We start from the raw sequence: 23,831 nt of genomic DNA, 5'->3' as shown, positions 1-23,831 counted from the left end.
GTTAAAATAGTAAACACAATTCAAGCAGTTCAGCACCACTGGTTTAAATCCTTAGTTGATGAACTCAATGCTGCCCCCGGTGATTGTATATGCTCTTGTGAGGTGTTTAAGTGGAGGAGAGGTCCTCTGCAGATTTTTAGATCTGATGCCTGAAATCATCAGTTTTCTTAATTCAGGGAGTGGAGCTTGCAGTGAGGTGTTAGAAAGTGCATGTCCGTTCAACCTCACTTTATTTGCAGACAGAACATCACACTGAACGAGCTGAACTGCGATCTGCATTGAAAGGACAGATGTTTAGCACATGTGATCAGTGCTTTGAATGCGCTTAAATTGCAATTTTATCTGTGGTCCATTCAATTTAAAAATAAAATGTTCCAACACTTCCTGCGTCTGGTGAAAATACCCAGAAATAATCTATGCACACCTGAGGAAATTAGCAGAGAAGCCCAAAGCAGGCAATTTCTGGATTTAAATGTAATGGAACTTATCATCATGTTAGTCTCAGGTCCATATTTCTAGCAGTCAGTGATGGTTTGGCTGCAAAATTCCTTAACGTGTTTGATTTACAAAGCAGTGGAGTTACATGGAGTTAATTATAACACAAAATGATAATGAATCAAGAGTCAGATCAAGGGCTGAGATTTATGGAGGTTCAAAAATATCTATTTCCATCCCTTGCTTTTAAAAACCGACTTTGTTGTTTCACAGAAGTGTGTGTAGGTATTGCCCGAAATGAAGATAATCAAGTATAAGTGTCACACCTACATTGCAGATATACTATATAACTAGCATACTTAAACTATAATCCAGACTTCAAAGCACTGGTAGATAACGTATAGTCACAAGTGCCATACCAAGACATGGTGAGATGACCAATTTTGGATTTATAGACCCGTAAAAATAAACGGTTTATTCTACATTTTGTAGATCCTGGGACACACTTAAATTCAAGCAATCTTGTCCTTAAAAATGTTACAGACAACTGTTTGAGGTCTTTTGGTGACTTGTTTACTCTCTTCTACATCCTAATCTGCACCCTTTCCTCTTGCTATTACAGCCACTTTTAATTTCAGCTGCCTCACATACTCTTCTTTCCCAAATCCTAAGCCCTTCTGTTCAGTTTGCCTTGACCTTCCTATTCTCTACCACCATCTCAGGCTTAACGCTCTCTTAAATAAATGTGGCAGTACTCTTTTGTGTTTCACTTGACATGTTGGGAAGGTCCACTGCCTCCTTGCTCCATCTTCTTGTTAAAGCTACCTTTAATTTGGCTACTTAGTAAGAAATCTCGCAGACAATCAAGTACTGAAACAATGATTTAAATTTTATTACATGTAGCAACTAAGACCCTTCAAGTATGCAAGTTAAACCTCACAGCTCAATTTGGCTATTACCTGATTAATGATGGAATCTGGCCAGGATTCCCCCGACAGCAGAAAGACCCAGGGTTTGATCCATCTGCAGTGCAGCTCTTCAAAGTTCTGCTACTGACTTGTTCTGGTATTGCATTCTTTTACAAGTTTCTCTCTTTTAAGTTTGTAATGTGACTCACAGATGATTCAACAGATTCTCTCATCTCCAACATTGATTATCCTTTTAGAGACCTCATGTTTGTAGCTTGCTTTGTAATCGGAAGTAGCTCCTCTGTTCTTTGTTACATTCGAGGTTAGCTGTCAGTTTAAAACAAGAGGTTTTCCTATAATTAAACCCTTAACTTCTTCTGCAGGGCAATCCTTATCCTTTGTGGCAATGAAGAATCCTGTTTATCAAGCAGCTGTCAAAGCAGTTGTTATCTCCTTTCTCCCAAGAGGATTATGTTGCTTCAATTCTTTTCCAGGGGCTAGCTAATTCACATGTTGCTGTGCATTCTTTCTTTATAACAGTGTCTCCTTGTCTCTTCCATCTCGAGAAACTGCTCATTCCAGAGCTATTGCTGATTCTTTCAATCCGTGAACAGTTATTAAAGTTGTGACATTTACACTGTCACACTGCTCTCTGGCTTGTTTTCCCACACACCGTGCCCCCTGGGAGGTGAGCTGTCTATCTCCTACCTGTCCTAACTACCCTTCCCAGCGTTAATCTTGCGGACTCTGTAAGGAGCCCACCTATTACCCATTCCAAGCCTCCTCCTTAGTTGTCAGTTAACTTGAATCAAATGCCTTAATATCCATGAATCAAAAACAGCAAATGGATCCATGTCAACTAAGTGGGCATTTGTTTATTGAGCTGGTTGTGCTTTCATGTGACGAATGAATCACAAGCCTCTGGGTTCAAGTCCTGTGTGGGGGTTGAGCATAAAACTGAGGCTGGCACTGATGGAGTGCTGCATTTTTTGGAGGTGCCATCCTTCGCAAAAGACATTAAACAAGATACCATCCACCTGCTCAGGTACAGCAAGGAACTCTTCTTGGTATCCCAAAATCAGAATGGTTACAGCACAGGCAGTGGCCATTGAGTCTTTCAAATCTGTACTGACTCTGTACTGAGCACTTCAACCAACAATCCAATTCTCTCTCGAAAACCTTGATTGAATCTGTTGTACCGTAATCTCAGGGAGTGCATTACACTCACTGCACGAGAACACTTTTCCTCAAAGTACCCTCTCCATCTGTCAGACAAGTTATCTTTTTCCCTTCCCAAATTCACCAAACTTCATAGTTGTTGGCTCCTGGTTACAAATAGCAGGCTCTATATATGTGAAGTCACTGGTATTAAGAGGAGGAATGGTATAACGCAGTGTTAGTTGTAAGAACCAATAGATGATGCCATGAGCTTAGGTGTTCAATATGAAGACAGCAGCTGAACTGACATGCAGTAACCACACAATCCCAGTGTGCAAGCTGGCCATTCAGCCCATTGAGTCCAAACTAACCCTTCGATGGCCATCCCACTCAGACCCAACCCCTTATCCCATCCCAGTAATCGCTGACAGCATGGTTGCGTTCCTGAACTTCAGTTTCTCCTGCCTACAATTTCCCATGACCTTCAAGGAAAACAAATAATCACAACATTTACACAAGAGGTTCTGAATGCTTGTAGTTTCTGCTATTGAATCTTTATTTGCTTTACAGCATAGACAAAGACTCTAGTGGCTACCCTACCCTTGCCTTGGTTTGATGATGTCATTTGGAGATCTCCTGCATCATGTCTTATCTTTTCCTCTTAGGATTGATGTGTTTTGCTTCCAGACCTCAGCTTCACTAAACATCTCGATGGCTTTCTCCTGAGTCAGATCTTTTATGGATTGTAATAAATGTCTCCAACTGACTGTAGAGGTCATTATTGAAATCATCCACGTTGCATCTTGACCTTTCAAGGACTTTATTAGATTGAAGGTTGAAATATTTATTAATGGCTTCCAAGATCCCGTTAAATCTGTTCAGTGCTTCATTTAACACTAGGAAAACAATAAGACCATCCACTAAACTCCCGACCATGTAATCACCCACTGTTGCCATCTTGTTGTGTGTTGGTTTCTTCAACTCTATAAGACCATAAGATCATAGAGATAGGAGTGGAAGTAAGGCCATTCAGCCCATTGAGTCCAGTCCGCCATTTAATCATGGCTGAAGGGCACTTCAACTCCACTTCCCTGCACTGTCCCCATAGCCCTTGATTCCTTTTGAGATCAAGAATTTGTTGATCTCCGCCTTGAAGACATTTAACATCCTGGCCTCCACTGCACTCCGTGGCAATGAATTCCACAGGCCCACTACTCTCTGGCTGAAGAAATGTCTCCTCATTTCCGTTCTAAATTGACCCCCTCTAATTCTAAGGCTGTGCCCACGGGTCCTAGTCTCCCCGCCTAACAGAAACAACTTCCCAGCATCAACCCTTTCTAAGCCATACATTATCATGTAAGTTTCTATTACATCTCCCCTCAACCTTCTAAACTAAGTACAATCCAGGATCCTCAGCCATTCATCGTACGTTAAACCTACCATTCCAGGGATCGTCTTGTGAATCTCTGCTGGACACCTTCCAGGGCTAGTATGTCCTTCCTGAGGTGTGGGGCCCAAAATTGGACACAGTATTCTAAATGGGGCCTAACTAAAGCTTTATAAAGCCTCAGAAGCACATCACTGCTTTTATATTCCAACCCTCTTGAGATAAACGACAACATTACATTCACTTTGTTAATCAAGGACTCTACCTGCAAGTTAACCTTCAGAGAATCCTGGACCAACACTCCCAGATCCCTTTGTACTTCTGCTTTACGAATTTTCTGTTTAGAAAATAGTCCATGCCTGTATTCTTTTTTCCAATGTGCAAGACCTCGCACTTGATCATGTTGAATTTCATCAGCCATTTCCTAGACCACTCTCCTAAACTGTCTAAATCTTTCTGCAGTTTCCCCACCTCCTCAGTACTACCTGCCTGTCCACCTATCTTTGTATTATCGGCAAACTTCGCCAGAATGCCCCCAGTCCCTTCATCTAGATCATTAATATATAAGGTGAACAGCTGCGGCCCCAACACTGAACCCTGCGGGACACCACTCGTCACCGGTTGCCATTCTGAAAAAGAGCCTTTTATCCCAACTCTCTGCCTTCTGTCAGGCAGCCAATCCTCAATCCAAGCCAGTACCTCACCTCGAACACCAAGGGCCCTCACCTTGCTCAGCAGCCTCCCGTGAGGCACCGTATCAAAGGCCTTTTGGACATCTAGATAGATAACATCCACTGGGTTTCCCTGGTCTAACCAACTTGCTACCTCTTCAAAGAATTCTAACAGGTTTGTCAGGCACGACCTCCCCTTACTAAATCCATGCTGACTTGTTCTAATCTGACCCTGCACTTCCAAGAATTTAGAAATCTCATCCTTAGTCTGGTGGTCTAGTGTGGATTAAAATGGCCACCGCCCTGGTCTACATAGAAGAGGCTATTGAGTAAGCAAAACGTATATTGCATCCTTGCAACTATTTACAGAGTACACGAATATAATCAACACTATTTCAACTCTAGCCAAAGGTCCTTTCATCTCTGACCAAGTCCCCATGATATCATTACAGTAAGTGGTGCTCATCTACTCAATCAAGCATTAACCCTTTCAGATTCATATGCAATAACGAAGATCCCAATATGAAGGGTGCTAAACTAACTGACTATGAAACAGACAGCAGAAATCCAACCACTGTTCAGGCTCCCCAATATCAAACCCGTAATTATTAAAAACTACATTGCTGTAAAAACCCAGCAGGTCTGGCAGCATCTGTGAAGAAAAATTCAGAGTTAATGTTTCGGGTCCGGTGACCCTTCCTCAGAATGCCTTTGAGTTCGGAGGAAGAGTCACCAGACCTAAAACGTTAACTCTGACTTTTTTTCTTAACAGATGCTGCCAAACCTGCTGAGCTTTTCCAGCAACTTTGTTTCTGTTCCTGATTTACAGCATTCGCAGTTCTTTTGGTTTTTATTATTTAAAAAAACCAGCCCCACATTAGGACAAAGCTGGGCTCTGCTCTGCTCATGGGTGGCTGCTCCAACAATACCAAGTGTTGAGAGGCATGGAGTTCCTCAGGTTGAAGGCCAGCTGGCCACAGCTCACCTCGTTCCCCAATCCTGAATGCTGGCCTCTCACTCCATGGTTCAGAGAGCAAATGTGAAGAGTGAGGCAGGATAATGAATATTTTTTTTAGAAACAGTGAAGGCCTCAACACCAGCTTCAAAGGTGAATCATGACCAGTGAGAGGTGAATAAGCAAACTGTGGGCATGTACATGCAGCCAGGATTGTTTGTACATTGTGGAATTTAAAGCTGCAGGAGCGGAAGCTACAGAGCGAAAGCAGCACTGGGGAGGATGGATGGATTATTTCCACAAAATACCACTTTAGGGTGACCCACACCAAATACCGAAGGAAAGGGAGATCTGAAATCAAACAAAACGAGAATGAGACGCACATGGAAAGTTTCAAATAATTTATTAGGAATTTTAAATGAAATCTGAAAAAGGGTTACAGAGCCAGAGATGACATTTCTCAGATTGCAATAACTTACTGGCAAAAAAAATAGACAGAAATGTAAAAAGGATTAAAAAGCAAAAAACTTCTGCCTGGCAGTACGATGCACTGGGGGAGCAAGACATTATTTACCAAACACCATTTCATTTAAAAAGAAAGACAGACTTGCACTTGTATAGCGCTTTTACTGACCACCAGACATCTCAAAGTGCTTCACAGCCAATGAAGTACTTTTAATGGAAGTATGGTCACTGTTGTAATTACGAAATGTGGCAGTCAATTTGCGCACAGCAAGTTCCCAATAACAACGACATGTTAATGACCAGATAATCCACTTCATTTGTGTCTGATGTTGACCGAGGGATAAATATTGGCCAGACTACCTGGGATAATTCCCCTGCTCTTCTGCACATAGTGCCGTGGGATCGTGTACATCCACCCGAGAGGGTGGACGGGGCCTTGGTTTAACGTCTCATCCGAAAGACGGCACCCTCCGACCGGGCAGCACTCCATCGGTACCGTACCGGAGCGTCAGCCTTGAATTGAGGGTTCAAGCCCTGGAGTGGGACTTGAACCCAGAACATTGTGACGAACAGGCGAGCGTGCTGCCAACTGAGCCACAGCTGATAGAACGAGAAAACAACAAAATGACTTCAACAAAAAAAAAAATTTGCTCCCCAAGATGCATTTTTACAAAATAGCGTTTATTGCTGTTACAAACAAGTATTTGTTTGTAATTCCAGTAGTTTTTTTTTAAAATCAAGAGCAAAGCTAGCAACTCTCCACAGAACTGTCAGTTTAGCCACTGACAAAGGACAAGTAAATGCCCCGAATAAACTGACAGAGAATCGCAGCATTTAATGCCCTAAAAATCTTATCATTTTAAACAGTTTTCTGTTTTGCTTTTTCTTTTTCACTGTAAGCGCTAAACTGGCCTTAATCATCTTCTTAAAAAAAAATCAATTCCTGTGTCTTTTTTTTTCTTCCTCCCTCTAAAACACATTAATTAAAAAAGTATTTTACAATAATTCAATGCAACTCTTTCTGCCTGTGATTATGTCATATATTAAATGTGCCATTAAACCCATGGGGAGGTAAGGAGAAGCCTCCTCAGGTCAACTTGGTTCCTCATCTTTCAAAACAAAAGGTTCTGATGTTCGTATACATGTTCTTTACTCACTGCTGCTTGTGTGTGTGTGTGTGTGGGGGGGGGGGTCTCCTTCTCCAGCAGGTTCTGAAGGACTGTGCTCCATTCAATGAACAGACAGCGAGGCGTCCCCTGCAGCCTTCTGCTGACATTATTTAATGCTGACCACCAGTGGACGGTCAGGAGACAGCTCTGGCTTCCTCTGCTCCTGAACCCCTCTCACTCACTGATACCCCAGCAGAAAACAACTACATGAAGGAGACCCAGGACATGGGTGGGGGGGACTGGGAGGTTAAAAGAAAAACTTAAAATGCAGTGTATACGCACCCCCCACTTCAAAAAGAATGATCACAAGTCCTACCACCACTTCCCGTCCCAACAACCCCAACGTGCAAGTTTGCCCTTCACAGTAAACAGTGGTATGACTTGATTTGGCTCTACTGCCCTTGCTCAGGAAACTCTCTTCTTCTCATATCTACAGCCGAGAAGGCATTGTTTCCCATGTTACATTACGCACGGTGACTTACTTCGCCTGTTGCTACTAAATGGAAGTACAGGCTGTCTTACAAGAGTTTAAAAAAACAAAAAAAAACAAAAAACAGACTAAGCACATACAAGTACTACAGATAAAAACTGGGAGAGTTGACAGCTTTGTGGAAGTGACCAGCTGAGGTAAAACAGTGGTAGCTAGAGCAACGACCATTCTTATCTCAAACTAGGGTCAAAAATGGAGACCTGACCGGGCCTACACAACCTTTATAGATATGTAGTGTGTGGATTTTATTACTTTCATTTTGTTTAGCAGCTTTATGACCTCTTGAGGTACCATTCATTTCCTACCAATGTCCTTCATTTAAATGAGAAGTCAAAGAAAAAAAAAGCAATTCTACAGTAAATTAGCCCCTTATGACATCAACTACAGAATCTCCTGGGAAGTCAAAGGTCACCTACAGTATTGCTAAGTCTCAGGCTGTGTAGGGGCCTTAGGTCTCAGCTTTTCTCAAAAAATACTACCGTACTCAAAAAAGAACCTTTTGTGCAGAAGGCAAATACAAATCCAGCTTGTTCTATTTACATATTTTACAGAAACGTTTTATCCAATTTCAGAAAAAAATACTTTTATGATTCATAGTGTTTTTTTTACCAAAATATACATTTTTGTCCTGCAGATGTTGTTTATTTTGTTCCATGATAACTGGAATTCAGTGTTAATAGATGACATTTACAAAGAATATCAAAATAAATTGTATTTAGACAAGATTCCATTTTCTTCAGGAGTGTTTTACATTATCCTCTTTAGCTCTTAGTCATTAAAAACAATATCTGGCAAAAAAAAATGGTCAAAAAATGAAGAAAAATGTCCTTAGCAAAATATTCTAATACAATCACAGAACTCCCATTTTAAAATAACGCATCTAAACACTTTCAAATAAGCAACAACAAAACAGACACTGCTTAAAACTGGTCGATCATTAAGCTAAAAAAAAATAAAATAAAATAAATTAAACAAAACAAAAATCAGGAAAAACAAAAGCGTAAACTTTTATATGTTAGTGAAGGAGTGAGATGTTTTCTTCAGTTGATGGGGTGGGGTGGTCGGAGTTGAGTTTATGGTAGTAAGTCAGTGTGTGCAGTAAAATTATTAAAAAGTCGCCTGAGCTCCACCAAAACCCATGTGTTCCCCCTCCTCTTGCTGACGGGCTGGGGCCCTGCAGGAAAGAAAAAGAATACAACAGTTGCTATTACTGGAATGAAAACCTTGACGCAAACACGACAAAATATGTCAATTTGCTTCCACAGGAAATAAACTGCAACTTTCCTGTCCTTTGTTTGCCCTGTGGGGAATACAGAAATGGCTTGGAAATATATTCACCTTCAGGGAACAAGGTCCGAGACACCCTCGTGTTACACAGCAGCAACTCTAACCACTCCAGAGCCAGAGTATGTTGGCTCTTTCAATGATATTGTGGAGCCTTGAAAACACTCAACCACTTTGTAAAGTATCAGGAGAAAGGATCTCAATGCAACTCAGGGTTATACAGTATGTCATCATCAAGAGGGTGGATCAGGTGTTAGGCCTGTCCCAAAATATGCTCCCCTCCCGAGGCCAATATGTCTTCCCTAAGGTGTGACACCCAAAACTGCTCATAGCAACTCCACCGCACCATTAGCTTCACCTGCTGCTCAATCACTACCCTCACACGTTAACCTCGCAAATATTAAACAGGACTGATATCTAACACTGTAATGCTTACTTTATCCTCACTGTGCCAATCTCACAACCACATCTCACAGTGTGCATTCACTTGGTAGCCACATCAACCCAGCATAATGTACAGCATGCACTGTCTCAATTCACACATTCTGGCTAGAAAGTAAAGTATCAGAACAAGCTAGCCAGTAATATAAAAGCAGAGGTAAGTGTTTCTACAGGCGCTTAAACAGAGAAAGAGTAACTGAAACCAGTGCTGGTACTCTAATAGTGCATTTGAATGTGGAAAATGAGGAAATAATGGAGGTATGAATTAACAGGTATTTATTTTGTAACTCTCTCCACTGTAATTGGCTTGGAAAACTTCCCAAAGCCTAGGGTCTTAAAAGAAGTGGCAGCTTAGATAGCTTTAAACTTCTAAAGTTCTTTAGATTTTGAAAGGGTTCCAGCTGATTAGACAATAGCCAATATAACACCTTTATTCAAGATAGGAAGAGAACAAAAAGCAAGAAAGTGCAGGCCATTTAGTCAATATCAGTCTTAGGAAAATTGCTAAAATCAGTTATTAAAATCATTATAATAGGATGCTTTGGAATTTTTAATGTGATCAGGGCAGAGTCAAAATGGCTTTAAGAAAGTGACACTGTGTGTAAGTATTTTATTAGAGTTCTTTTGAAGATGTACCACGAAAGGTGGGTAAAGGGGAACCTGTAGATGCGGTGTACTTGGATTTACACAAGGCATTTGACAAGGTGCCACAAGGGGACAACATATTAGCTCAGCTAAAGGAAGCATTTTCTTCCGTTCTTCACCCAGACCGTAGTCAGCCTGTGGAATTCACTGCTACAAGAAACTGTTTAAGCCAAAAACATTGAAGACTTTCAAGAAAGTTGTAGATGCAGATCTTAGAAATAAAGGGATCAAATGGTATGGCCAAAAAGGAGGTACAGGGCACTGAGTGAGATGATCAGCCACAATTATGTTGAATGGCACAGTTAATTCGAAGGGCCAAACGGCCAGCTCCTGCACACACGTTCAATGTTTCTATGAGGCAGGGAATAGAGATCATTGGCAGGTTGACAGGCTGGAACAAGTGCAGTGCTACTGTACCAGCAGAAGCAATATCATTGGGGCAAAATCCTGGACTTCCTTCCTAACAGCACTGTAGGTGTCCCGACATCTTAACAAATGCAGTGGTTAAAGAAAGTCACTCATCACTGTCCTTTCCAGCACAATTAAGGATAGGCCTTGCTAGTGACACCCACATTCCATCAATGAATAAAAACATTTTGAACTAATTTTCTCAGCTACATTTCCAATCTGATTTGCACAGTCTAGACATAGGTTGAAACCAGCAACAATTACTGGTGAATCAGGGACTGGGGTGAATTCATTGGTATCTCACTTGAATTACTTCGTGTACAACTTGAGCAAAAAGGGACGGTGCACACTGAAGGCTGCATTCCTCTTCCATCTCCTGGATGGTCGTGAAAGTTGGTCCCAATTCAATTCCTAAGATCAACCATCCCTGGGCAGACTGGGGATCAAAACCTGGTCCTCCAATCACATTTCAGGATATTACAAGGATATTTCAGGACTATTGAACAATAATAACTCATATAAGGTAACCAAGCAATTGTTTTAGGGCAACAGCATTTAAAAACTTACTTCCTTTTTCAGATTTTCGAGCCTCTTCTTTAGTGGTAACCATTTGTGAAAGCTGTTGCAATCAAAGGCCCCTGGAACAAACAGAAAGAGGTTGGGGGTAGGCTTAGACAGAGGTCAGTAAAACCTGGGCTGTCCCGACAGTCGGTTAACACATCATCAGGTCATTGAATCACCCTGAGTCATAGCCCACAAGCAGTTTTTGAAGTAAACATATTGCTGGCAGATTCTAATTGTGGAGGGCTCGAGGGACCTCAGGGTGCAAGAGAAGCTGCGATGTGGAGGTACCGGTGTTGGATTACGGTGGACTACACTAGAAGTCACACCACACCAGATTATAGACCTACAGGTTTCTTGGAAACCACAAGCTTTCTGAGCGCTGCCCCTTCATCAGGTGATGAAGGAACAGCACTCCGATAACTTGTGATTTCAAATAAACCTGGTGTGGTCTGACTTCTGACTTTGTAAGAGAATCTAATTGGACAGGGGAGGGTCTAATGGGAGCAGCTTTAGCTTGTATTTCTGACATTCTAACAGACTCCACTTCTTTGGCTGTGTAGTGGCCTGGATTGAGATCATTACATTGTGCTATTAAATGTTAATGATGCCAACACATCCCATCAGACACCCTGCAATCAGCAGGGGCTATGTACATGCTACAGCAGCCTGAGTGGGATGCTTTTATTTATTTAATTCTCAGGACATGTCCCACACCGCTCAGAGCTGCATGTACTGCCTATTTGTAGGTAATAGGCTTTTCATCTCGAAACACTGGAAGCAGTTTTAATACATCAAAAGGCAGTTCAGAGACAGATATTGTTGCAGGGATTGATGTCACAGACAAAACAGACCAGAGAGGGATGTTGGCCTTCCTTCTCTAAAGCACATGGTTATAAGAAGCTTGTTTTGCTAGCCAGGGAATCGCAGATTTGAGACAGGGTTTGAAAGAACTGCCAATTCACTAATCCAGAACTGTCACCTTGTGGCATTGTTCCAGGAATAGGGACCCATGAAACCACCCCAGCAGATGAAAGAATGGTTTTCCAGGGATGGTGAAATTTTACCTCCACTCCTGAGGGGTAATGAGGCTTCCCCATACCATTCTGAGACACCCCATCCTATTTCCGCAAGTAAATTAGTGCCAGGTCTGCTCACAAGGACAGGGAACCATGATAGGCGCCCTGCCTGAGATTCACCAAATGGGGCAAGAGGTGTTATTTTACAGCAAAATCCCTCCACATTTATTCTCTGAAGGTTGGAACATCACACCCGTCCACAAGCATTCCCAATTCTATTCCTGCTTGGGGAGTTTCCATTCCCATCCTGAAGCATTCCCAATCCTATTCCCATCCTGGGGAGTTTCCATTCCCATCCTGGAGCATTCCCAATCCTGTTCCTGATCTAGGGAGTTTCCATTCCTATCCTGGAGCACTCCCAATCCTATTCCCATCCTGGGCAGTTTCCATTCCCATCCTGGAGCATTCCCAATCCTGTTCCTGATCTAGGGAGTTTCCATTCCTATCCCCATTCTGGGCAGTTTCCATTCCCATCCTGGAGCATTCCTGCTCCTCTCTGAGGGCACTTACAGTCCCATTCCAAAGGGTATTCCCGCTCCCAGGGGTGTAAGATCAGGAACACAGTTGCTCTAGGATGTAGCCTAGCTGCCTCTGCTGCAATGAACGAGCTGCGATCAAAGAGCAGTCCAACTGAAAGAGACTTCAGAGTTAAATTAAATGCATCAGAAGCATAAGCCAGCACCGCTTCCTGGCAATGCATCTGAAATTGAGAATGACTGGGATCGCAGCCATATCTTCCCGGCATCTTTCTGACTCACAGCTGACCTCTGGTGGCGAATGTGATGATTTACCTCACAGTGACATCAGGGTGACACTTACCCCGAGACTGTGGCCGAATCCAGTGCTTGGGGCAGGGCTGGCTGCACTGATGTAACTGCTGACCCCAGAATCCTGGTTGGCCGCACCGTACAGGTCAGCCATGGGGCCTGGGCTGGTGGTGCCCAGGAACCCTCCAGTGCGGGTTGGAGTTGAACCTACCAAGAAACAAACAGTACATCGGGACTCATCAACACAGCTCAGACACACTGACTGTTAACCGAGTGACCAGAGCCCAGGCCAATGACCCCCATGCCCTGTACCACTGCCCATTTACTGACTGAGTGTGGGATAGAGGTGATTCAGCTCCAAGGGCAGAGTGGCAATAATGCCTCAGTCAGGGCACCCTGGAGGCTGGTGGGGAGGCGACCCGGAGCAGGGGCAGGGGAGAGTGGCGGCCCCGGAGCAGGGGCAGGGGAGAGTGGCGGCCCCGGAGCAGGGGCAGGGGAGAGTGGCGGCCCCGGAGCAGGGGCAGGGGAGAGTGGCGGCCCCGGAGCAGGGGCAGGGGAGAGTGGCGGCCCCGGAGCAGGGGCAGGGGAGAGTGGCGGCCCCGGAGCAGGGGCAGGGGAGAGTGGCGGCCCCAGAGTGAGAGCAAATCCAGAGCGAGGCTGGGCCAGGTGCAGCTCCGATGTGTGGCTGATCCCATAGTCGCCACAGAATGAGGATTTCTCTGGGATCTGACTCTGCGGCCTGTTGGAGGGGTTTGATGTTACAACATTTTGGATAGCATTAGATTCTACAGTGTTTTCAAACTCCCCGCTGGCCTTACCTGTCCCTCGAACCACTGCTGCTGCTGCAGCTGCTGCCATCGGTCCATATGCAGTCAGGGGGATTGCTGAGAGAGCGAGAGAGAGAGACACAGAGATCAATACAAATCCCCAAGATCTACCAAAAAAAACCCCATCTCAGGAGCAATGACCAGCAGTTAGGCATCACATTAACCACCCTCCATCAGCCCACTTCAGCAGAGGCCTGAGATCTTCCAGCTGCTCGAAACAATCTGACCCTGGCATGACACAAAGTAGGCCAGACAAGACAAACTCCGCTATGATCATCTGTTTACCATGTCCCTGCTCCAGCTCCAGTTCCAGATGTATTGTAAACACAGTTTGTGCCTGGACACCCACAAACTGTCTTCACACAGTTATTATTCTGCATTTACAGTAAATTAATACTTTCTGGTGAGTCACTTGGACATGTAATTGAACCGTCCAGACGTGGGGAAACCACAGGCTTTTTGCCCAGTCTACAAAGAGCTCGCTGCTCTTAACCTGAATAGGGGAACGAGATCACATTCAAAACAACTGGTTTTGATATGTCACGGTTAAATTTAGAATCAGAGCCACAGTCCCTGCACTCTGTCTCCACCTCCCCAAACACACAGTGACCCCAGCAGTGCTGGCCAGTCAACACTGGTGCCCTGTGGTGACTTTCACGTGTAAATGATGTGCCAACGCTCCCTGGCAAGAGTTCAGATGCTTCGTGCCCATTGTGAAACTGTGCTCTTACACTCAGTAGTCAGAAGAGGGAAGGAGATAATGTTAGGGTATTCAAGCCTACAATTGTTGCAATCTGTATGCAGGTCCTAGTCTGGCAAATACTTCCACAACTAGCCTCAATGGTTGAGTTCGCCCTCACTAAACCAGTTCGAGTCATTACAGGTGATCACCTGGCAATAAGTCACAGTCTAGCTCAATGAGTGTCAGTTTTAGGGTTATCAGATCTCAGTTACCCTGCTGGGACTGAAAACCCGTGAGCTGGGCGTACGGCACAGTCTCTGCGACTTCAACACGGAAGATCAGGTGGCTAGGTTAAAAACAGACTCGTTCTCTAGGCAGGGGATTAGAAACTGCAGCAGCTGGGATTTGTGAACAACACTGCCACCTAGTGAACACACGTTCACATTAATGCCAGCCCACCGAAATAAGTTACGTCTTCATCCCTCCGCAATTTTAGTAAAATTATGGAGTCGGGGGTGGGTGGAAACAGACAGTCTCAGCCAGTCTTTCCAGGGATTCACCCAAAAACCAATCGCAAACACTCCTTAGCCAATCAGCTCAGCTTCAATTACAATCCAGCAATGGCTCAATAATTTTAGGGCCTGAATTCTCCTGTGTGCCAGCACCCCAACCCCACACACCAGGCCTTGTTACCACACAGCCTGCCATTACACACCCCCTGTTGTTAGTCACTAACAGTCCCCATTAACAACTACTCACCCTCTCAGCCTGATCGTTAGCAACTCCCTCATCTGTCCCACTGTCTTTCTCTCCCTTTGGGCTCTATCCTATCGTTTACTCCCTAACCACCTCCCTATTTTCTGCATATAACCTGACGTTTTCCCAGCCACCATCAGTTCTGAGGAAGGGTCACCGGACCCGAAACGTTAGCTCTGTTTTCTCCTTCACAGATGCCGCCAGACCTGCTGAGCTTTTCCAGCACCTTTTGTTTCTATTTCCATTTTGGCGGTGCTCTCAGGGTCAAGGATGACATGCTTGCTTGGGGTGATTCTGCAGTGACCAGGTCAACCAATCCTGCAGCAGCAGACCCTGCCACAGGAGGGGCCGGTGGTGTGTACGAGGGAGGAGGGTGGGGTGGGACACTGGCTTCTGCTCTACATGCTGCACTCAGTGGCCCTTAAAGTGGTTGGTGCCTTTATGGAAGCTTCTTCTCCAATGCTTGCATTCCAGGGGCAAATGATTCCCACATGTCAGCAGGAATGTTGCATTTGTTAAGTGATGTTTTCAAGCCGTACTTGTAGCATTTTCTCTGTCCATCTAGTGATCGATTCCCATTGCGGAGGTCGGAGTAGAGCGGTTGCCTGGTGCTGGGTGCATGGACAATGTTGTTCACCCAGCTCACATCCCCACCCCGTCCACACGCATGACCAGTGCCTTGATACTGAGGATATTAGCATGGGACAAATCCCAGCTGCTGCAGTTTCTAATCCCCTGCCTAGAGAACGAGTCTGTTTTTAACCTAGCCACCTGATCTTCCGTGTTGAAGTCGCAGAGACTGTGCCGTACACCCACCTCACATCCCCACCCCGTCCACATGAGTGACCAGTGCCTTGATACTGAGGATATTAGCATGGGACAGAAAACACACCATGCTGTTGGCTGTGATAATGGGAACTGCAGATGCTGGAGAATCCAAGATAACAAAGTGTGGAGCTGGATGAACACAGCAGGCCAAGCAGCATCTCAGGAGCTTGGCCTGCTGTGTTCATCCAGCTTCACACTTTGTTATGCTGTTGGCTGTACCGTCAGTGGGTGTGCAGGACTTTGGTAAGAGCTAATAAAGAGACGGTATATCGTAGAGTGTGAGAATGTATCAAAAATGTAAAATATTTCATTACATTTGTTCCAACTTAAATAACAGTGCAGCGGATTGAAAAGTGAAGGGACACATATGCTGAGCATGAATGACCCAACACCACGCGCTCCCTATTAATAAAAGGTGCTGCTTCTCTCTGGAGAAAGGAGAAGTGAGCCTGTGGCCTTTTGGGTGGGGTGTTGTGGGGGGGGATGTATTCACTTTGACAACAGGGAGGTACTAAGTTTTTCTGGTTGGTTTTAACATTGTTGGCACACCCAGGTCATGACCCTTCCAGCATTTCTGTCACACCCAGATTTTTTAAAAAGTACAAACATACAAAATACTCTTCTTCACTATTTAAATTATACACGTGTGACGGTCAGAGCGACTGGCGGTTGGACACAGAGTGATAAAGTCAAGCGAGTCCCAACCTGCATAGACTCACCTCCCGTTGGCCAGTCCTGGAGCAGCATCGATGGGGGCCACTGGGAGGTTTGCACCCCAGACTGACCTGCCCTCCCAGCTGAAGATGGTAGGGTGGTGGTCGGAGGCAACAGTAAGGGACCTAGAATGAGCAATATACAGGAGAGGGGAACAGAACCGAGAGAAAGGTTAAACCTCACAACTGACAAAAGCCCATCCTCTGAAAACAAGGGAGATTTTACTAATTAATCTCAGGGATGGGGTGTCAGGCCTGTTGGCACCGACAGAGCAACATACCGGGAAACTGGTAGGTGTAACCGGGAGCGAGTCCTGTGTAACCACGACTTGCATATGAAGCAGCCTGGAAGCCTGGGTACCCTGCAAGAGAAATGACAAATTCACAAGACCACCATTGAAATGTGTTTTCACAAACAAGCTGCAGAATCAATCAGTCTGAATGACCAACCTGCTGCAGAAAGCAAGGTCAAGAAAGCCCAATAGCAGGAGAGGCCAGAAGTGATATTCATTCGACTGTCAGCCAATCCTTGCAAGTGGTCTGCTAACCCCCACCTCACATCCCCACCCCGGACCCAAACACAAAATAGGGCCAGGAAGCAGCTGAGTAACAGGGTGAAAGAACCCTCCGGTCCAACGCAGTGACCCGGGAAGGAGGAACCACAGGATTTACAGTCCATATTAGGCCCTAACACCCAGTCCTCATCTCCAGTACCACAGATTGCAAGACTGTTACTGTTGCTGGGAGGAGCCAGGTTTACAGGGACTCTGGACTGGCTTTCTCTCAATAAACCCCAGACAGCACTTTGACCCTGAAATTAGCTAGAGATCAGAAAAAGTTGGTGGAGTAGTACTGAGCAAAGGGAAGGAGTTAAGCACATGTGGGGAGAAACTGGAAGAGGGAGCCTCGGTGTGCCAGGCGGAAGGTAACAGGGATTCAGCTCGGGGTGGTGGGGCGTAAGGGCTGAGAAGAAATCGTCCGATGTCCAAGTGCCCCTCTGGGGAGGGGCAAGTGTAGACTGTCCCCTCAAACTGATGTAAGGAGAGGACAGAATGGTCCCGGCTTTGTGTGGGGAGGGGAGAAGGCAAACAGAGGGACCTGCAAAGAGATTCTAGCATCCAGTGAATGCTCCAATTCACCTTGTGATCAACAGCAATATCACTCCTACCTAGCATGCCAATGCCCAACATGAAGGCGTCCATCCCATAGGGCATCACTCGAGAACGACCTCTGGCAGTCCCTGTTGGTGACATCACCTCCTTGGGCTGGGCTTTCTTACACTCCACCTACAGCATATCAAACAGTGCTGTTATCTTTACAGTGATTAGATATTGCCATTCTCTCACACACACACAATTGTGCAGGAAGTACACAGCATAGGAACAAAAAGAAATAAGAACTCTTGACTGGAGCTTTCAAGAGAGTAACGGCCAAACAGTAACTCTTGGCATTGGCATCTGAACGGGACAATAAAGAGATGAAGTAAGTAAACTACAGCTGGACTCTACTCCCAGGTTAGGGCTCTGATAACCATTAGCCAGAATTCTCAGACCTGATCATTGTTCGTCAAACGATGCCAGAAAAAGAGACACGTTAGCATGAGGAGAGGGTGATTTACTGCCTCTCCCTCAAACAAATGTTTACTGCCCAAATCAACAGACTGACGGCATGGTCTCCAGTGTCATGTCCTGGAACAGTCTCCAGGCATAAATGGACAGTGAGCTAGAGGTAAGCAAAGAAACTTACTGGGTCTCTTAATCCCACATGAAATCCTCTAACATGTGTTGCAAGGGCCGGGAATGACTTGTTTTTTTACAATTTTTCTCAACATTTAAATTGTCAAAACTTTGGAGTGTTAGCCCAGAAACAGGCTCCTAAAACAGAGCCAGAAAACATCCTACTATGGTGAGGCCAAGGAATACTGTCGGCAGTCGGCAGGAAATGACTCTCCGGAATATAAACATTTGTCAAAAATTGCACACAGGTTTGCTTCAAAACCATACAAACTCCTCCACCCCAAGCACATTGCCACAGGCAACTTCTGCCCAGCTCACCACCAAACATGGCCTGTCTGCCCAGGTCAATCATCACATGGACGCTCCCCACCTCAGACTGTCTCGTACAGTCCCTGCGCAACATTGTAACACACGGAGCAAGCGACCTCCCATTCCCACACTCACCATTTTGTTGTTGATTTCGTGGAAGTGAATCTCACACACTTTCTCCACAATATCTTCACTCTCAAATGTCACAAACCCAAAGCCTGAAACAGAATCAAAGGGTTTGGAGGCTTTAACAACAGTGAACCCTCTCCTCAGTGGCCCGCTGGTCAGGCTCCATTACTCAAACACTTGCCATTTGCCAGAGGAACAGAAATGGAGATGTCACTGTTCACAAAGTCAAACTCATTAAAGCGGCATTAATGTTTATATATTGTACCGTCTGGTGCCTTACCCAGCCAATTATATACAAATATTGTACCTAGTTGTTGGGGACGGTTTTAAAATGCACCCTTGGTAGTACCTTCCACACTGACACCCTCTACTGTCTAGAACAAGGGCAGCAGATACCTCGGGTCACCTCCAACTAAAGTTCTCCTCCAAGCCCCACACTATCCTGGCTTTGGAACTATATCATAACCACTGATGTGGAGTCAATATCCTGGATACTCCCCCCACTTTAATAGCACTGCGGGCGTTCCTACACCCCAAGAGCTTCAGTGATCCGAGAAGACTGCTCACCAGCGGCTTATCAAGGTCATTCAGGATGACCGGTAAATACTGGCTTAGCCAGCGACACCCATATCCTGTGAAAGAATAGTAACAGATAAATACTGGGACAGGGTTTAAGCCTCCAGCTCCTGCTGAATTAACTGCACTAAGGAAATACAAGTCTGATCCCGAAAATATACAAGACCAGGGAGTAGAGACTTTTTTTTTAAAAAAGATTAAAGGATTCAATCAGAAACTATTTCGTCTGCTGGGGAGACCTGACCAAGCAGTCATGATATTAAAAATCAAGATAGACCTTCCAGGAGGTGATGTTGCGAAGCAAATATGTAATAAATGCTGCAATTCTCACCCTTTGAGAAATTGATGATAATTGGTTAACTGAAAATTTTAAAATTGTGATTGATGAGTGTTTTTTTTAAAAATGCAAGTGTATGAAAGCAGCAGGCACCAAGACAGATCAGCCATTATCTAACTGGAAGGGTTGTACAGGTTTGACGGGCTGACTGGCCTTCTCCAGCTTCTACATTTCTAGAGCAGTATGGGACCTCCAACTGGTCTTAGAGACTCCATGCAAGCAAGTGAAACTTACTGGGGCCACAGATACAGACAGTCACTAATTAACCCATCAGGGAACTCAGGAGAATCTCTTTATCCAGTGACTCATTAGCGAGGAACTTGTTGTCACACGGTATAGTTAAGGTGAATGGTGTCCACATGTTTAAGGGAAAGCTGGATGCATTTGAGAGACAGAAAGGAGTAGAATGATATGACATTGTGAAGGTGTGAGCAGTGTAAATGCCTGCACCGACCAAATGCCACACTGTGTGTAACATTAAGGGGTAGAATCCTTCCCTCTACTGGATCTTTCTCACCTCGCCATACACATGGCACAAAACCAACCCTCTCAGGGTACCAACAACTATTCCAGGGACCTCAAATCGAGGGCTGGGAAGCTGCCCACACGGACACAGAGAGCAGGGGTCAGTGCATTTTGTGTAAGTAGCCTGCATCCTGGAGGTGACCAGCAGTGAAGCGCAGTCAGTCGGATACCTAGCTAGGGCAATAGTGACAGTGTGATGCTCTTTGCAACAACAGTCAGGACATATGAAGGTCTGATACATTCTGCAAAGCATGGACTGGGCAGCAGGGGGCTCTCAGGGACCAGATAGGCTGATAGATTTCCCAAAGCTCACTTCAGGAGTTGCTCAGAACTCCCACGAACTAAAAGATCTCTCGCTCACCTCAGTTGATGTTACTGAAAACAAAATATTGCTGAGAAGGAGACTGAGTGTCAGGTACACTAGCGAAGCTAAATTTCTCCACACTCTTTCCACCCTCTTCACAACTCTAACCCAATAGGAGACCACAGTTTATGTAGAACAGAATTATAAACTGGTGTTTACAACCAGAATTGTCACTGCTGATCAATGACTAAGGACTCCACAGAAGGCCTGGGCTCAACTATAATGTTAAACAACACTGAAGGTCCACCATTTGCTCAAAGACTGGAGGAGTAGATATGGAAAAGATGCTTCCTCTTGTGGGAGAACCTAGCGCTAAGGGCTCATAGTTTAAATGTAAGACATCGCTCATTTAAGACAGAGGAGGGGAAAAAAAATCTTTGGAATGCCCTTCTTCAAAAGGCAAAGGTAGATAGATTTTAGATTACCAAGGGAATGAAGATTATCGGGGGTATGCAGAGTAACGTGGAGGTACGATCAGATCAGCCACGGTTTTATCGAAGAGCTGAGTGGCCAACTCTTGTGGTTTGTTCATATGTTCATAAATCATTGAGCATGTACAGCTGTAAACCTAGCAAGTTATAAACAAATAAATGCTTCAGTAGGTTCGGGTGTCTGCGGCAGGAGGAGAAGGTGACAGGATCATAGTAAGATCTGCTGATGTGTTTGAATACCAAACTCTAATACATCCGTGTCTTTAATTATATTCTGTGTGCTTTCTGAAGATCTGCACAGCTTGATCGACTCAAAAGGAGACAGAATCAGCAGTAATGGAATGCTCAGTTGTCAGCTCTCCCTTCCAAGACACACATACACATCTAGTTCAGGCAAATCTGTATCACATACCAATGCAGACTTTAAACCCTGTCAGACCTTAGCACTGTGGTCATCTTACTGGACTCCTTATAGTCTTTGGCCAATGCTCTAGAAAGAGGAATTCAAATGGCACCTGGCAGAATTTCAACACAATTAATTAACAAACGTGGAATAAACACTGGTCTTGTTAATGACTATGAAATGAGTGGATTTTAAAAACCTGCGAATGTTCTGACATCCTTCCTTGGTTTGACCTACATACAATTCCAGACCCAAAGCAATGTGGCTGACCCGAAACTGACCTGGCCATCATATCAAAGCATTACAGAAAGTACCAGTGTGTGTATCTTACACCACATGGACTGAAGTGGTTCAGGAAAATCACCACCATCTTTTCAAGGACAATTAGGGATGGGCAATAAATACCAGGCCCAGTTGGTGTCTCTCATAATCCATGAATTAATATAAAAATAACCCCCAAGATACTCGGTTAGCAAATCCTCAGCCTGAACTCCCCCATAGCTTGAGAAGTTTCCTAAAGTCCACTTCAGGCAGACTGGACACATTTTGAAGCTGTGAGTAAAGTGGCAATGGTGAAGTGTTGGGATGCAGTCAACAGCGTCTACCATAGAACAGTAATTGGAATCGTGCTCTCACATCTGCTCAATCTCTGCCATCAATAATTCATCTACAACTCTGTTCACATGAATAATGCAAACTGCTGCAGGTTGGACCCCTTTGTCCGAACCATTCCCCACGTGTTAAACAACAACCATCAGTGCTCTATTTGCCACTTCTTTCCTGCATCAAACGTACACCGTCTCACAGGATTCACAGAGCTTGAAGTCTATTGACTCCCAGGGCCACACGGTCCGGTCGAACCTCTGAGGCTACGCTCCTACCATTTCATTTGCTTTTCCTTGCAACTTCCTGTAACACGTAGAATTGGTCTGTTCACCATCACTGCAGCACAGAGCCTGGAGAATTTTCACTAACTACACTAAATGGAAATCATCAGTTCACCATCACCTTCTCAAGGGCAACTAGGCATGAGCAACAGTGCTGGCCCAGCCAGGGACACCCACTTCCCATGAACAAATAAAAATAACTGTGCTTTGGCACATGGGATTGCAATGTTCAACTCTTGACAAGGAAGAAAAGACTAGGATTGGAAGTGGATACAATGCACATTCACCACAATGATGCTGGGTTAAATTATGAGATCAGGTCACACAAACTAGACTTCCTTTCCTGCAAGTTTACAAGATTGATCTAATTGAGGTGTTTAAAGAGATAAAATATTTTTATTTCATTCACTCTCAGGTGTGGTCAGGCTAGCAGTTATTGTTCATTCATAATTGCCTTTGACAGGATGGCCCAGAGCCATTTCCTTAAACCACTGCAGTTATTAGTTGCCTTGAGGTGTGATAAACAGGCTGGCTCGCAAGGTCATTTCAAGGGGAGGTTAACAGTCAACCACATTGCTGAGAGCTTGGCCAGACGAAGTAAAGATGGCAGATCTCTTTTCCTGAAAGATGCAAGCAAAGTTGATGGGTTTTCTGCAATAATTCAGTAGATATGTGATCACCAGGAAGCAAATATTAATTCTCTAGCTGGAAGGGTGGGATCAAAGCCCATGTCTCAGTCATGAGACCAGGCCCCTCAGGTCTACTAGTCCAGTAACATAATCATTATGCTATCACATTATGTATCATCTTTTGGTAGAATTTAACAATTTCTTCTAATGGGGAAATCTAAAACAAAGAAACATTAGAAATAGGCTATTCAGGAAGCACTTCATGAAGATTTTTGGAAATTTGAAAATCTGTCTTTTCCCAAAGGGCTGCAGTTGCCAATCAACAAATGGAGATTTTGAGACAGAGATCAATGGAATTTACATTACACAAGGAGCATCAAGGAATATGGAGTAATTCCAACAGCAACAAAATGGAATAGCAGCACAGGCTCAAGGGACTGAATGGTCTACTCCTGGTCCTATGTTGCAGGACTGTTTCCAGCAGCGTCAATGAGAATAATGCTGCTGGTGCCATGTAACTCTTCTCAGTGGCTGGTTAGTTGGCCGATCCACACAATGCACATATTAGCAGCAGAGATCACTAATGCTCACCCCTACCAACACTAACCTGATAACGGCTTGTTTAAATGGGTCATTTCAACATCTCATTATCCACTAAGTGGCAAAGCCCAGGTACCAACAAAACTGAAAACCTTGAAACCATCCCATAACTGCCCCTCTATGATCAGAGGGGAACAATACTGAACCGCAGTTACAGCGTCTCCTGAAGCATAGTCTCCAAAGACCAAACTAAATGTGCCAGTTCCACTGGAAAGCCAGTGACTTGTTTTACACAAAGTGTGTTTTTGTCCTTGGTTCTCAGGAGAATGTTTTATT

At 44.5% G+C, this 23,831-nt stretch overlaps 1 protein-coding gene across 2 annotated transcripts in view; it reads right to left on the bottom strand.

Moving 5' to 3' along the window:
• Positions 1 to 5,900: 5,900 nt before the first annotated feature.
• Positions 5,901 to 23,831, bottom strand: part of msi1b (musashi RNA binding protein 1b) — a 190,945-nt gene continuing 173,014 nt past the window's right edge. For both annotated transcript variants that reach the window (XM_048556060.1, XM_059655114.1), the window contains 8 exons: positions 18,810 to 18,892; positions 17,798 to 17,915; positions 16,911 to 16,991; positions 16,636 to 16,755; positions 13,642 to 13,707; positions 12,876 to 13,030; positions 10,984 to 11,054; positions 5,901 to 8,812 (listed from right to left, as the gene is read on the bottom strand). In XM_048556060.1, coding sequence (XP_048412017.1) covers positions 11,013 to 11,054; positions 12,876 to 13,030; positions 13,642 to 13,707; positions 16,636 to 16,755; positions 16,911 to 16,991; positions 17,798 to 17,915; positions 18,810 to 18,892 — 665 coding nt within the window. In that variant the 3' untranslated portion in view covers positions 5,901 to 8,812; positions 10,984 to 11,012. The remainder of the gene's footprint in view (positions 8,813 to 10,983; positions 11,055 to 12,875; positions 13,031 to 13,641; positions 13,708 to 16,635; positions 16,756 to 16,910; positions 16,992 to 17,797; positions 17,916 to 18,809; positions 18,893 to 23,831) is intronic.

The sequence above is a fragment of the Stegostoma tigrinum genome, chromosome 26 (genome assembly GCF_030684315.1).
Source record: "Stegostoma tigrinum isolate sSteTig4 chromosome 26, sSteTig4.hap1, whole genome shotgun sequence".
Classification (NCBI taxonomy): domain Eukaryota; kingdom Metazoa; phylum Chordata; class Chondrichthyes; order Orectolobiformes; family Stegostomatidae; genus Stegostoma; species Stegostoma tigrinum.
Note: the sequence above shows the minus strand (reverse complement) of the source record. Positions and strands in the feature narration are given on the sequence as shown.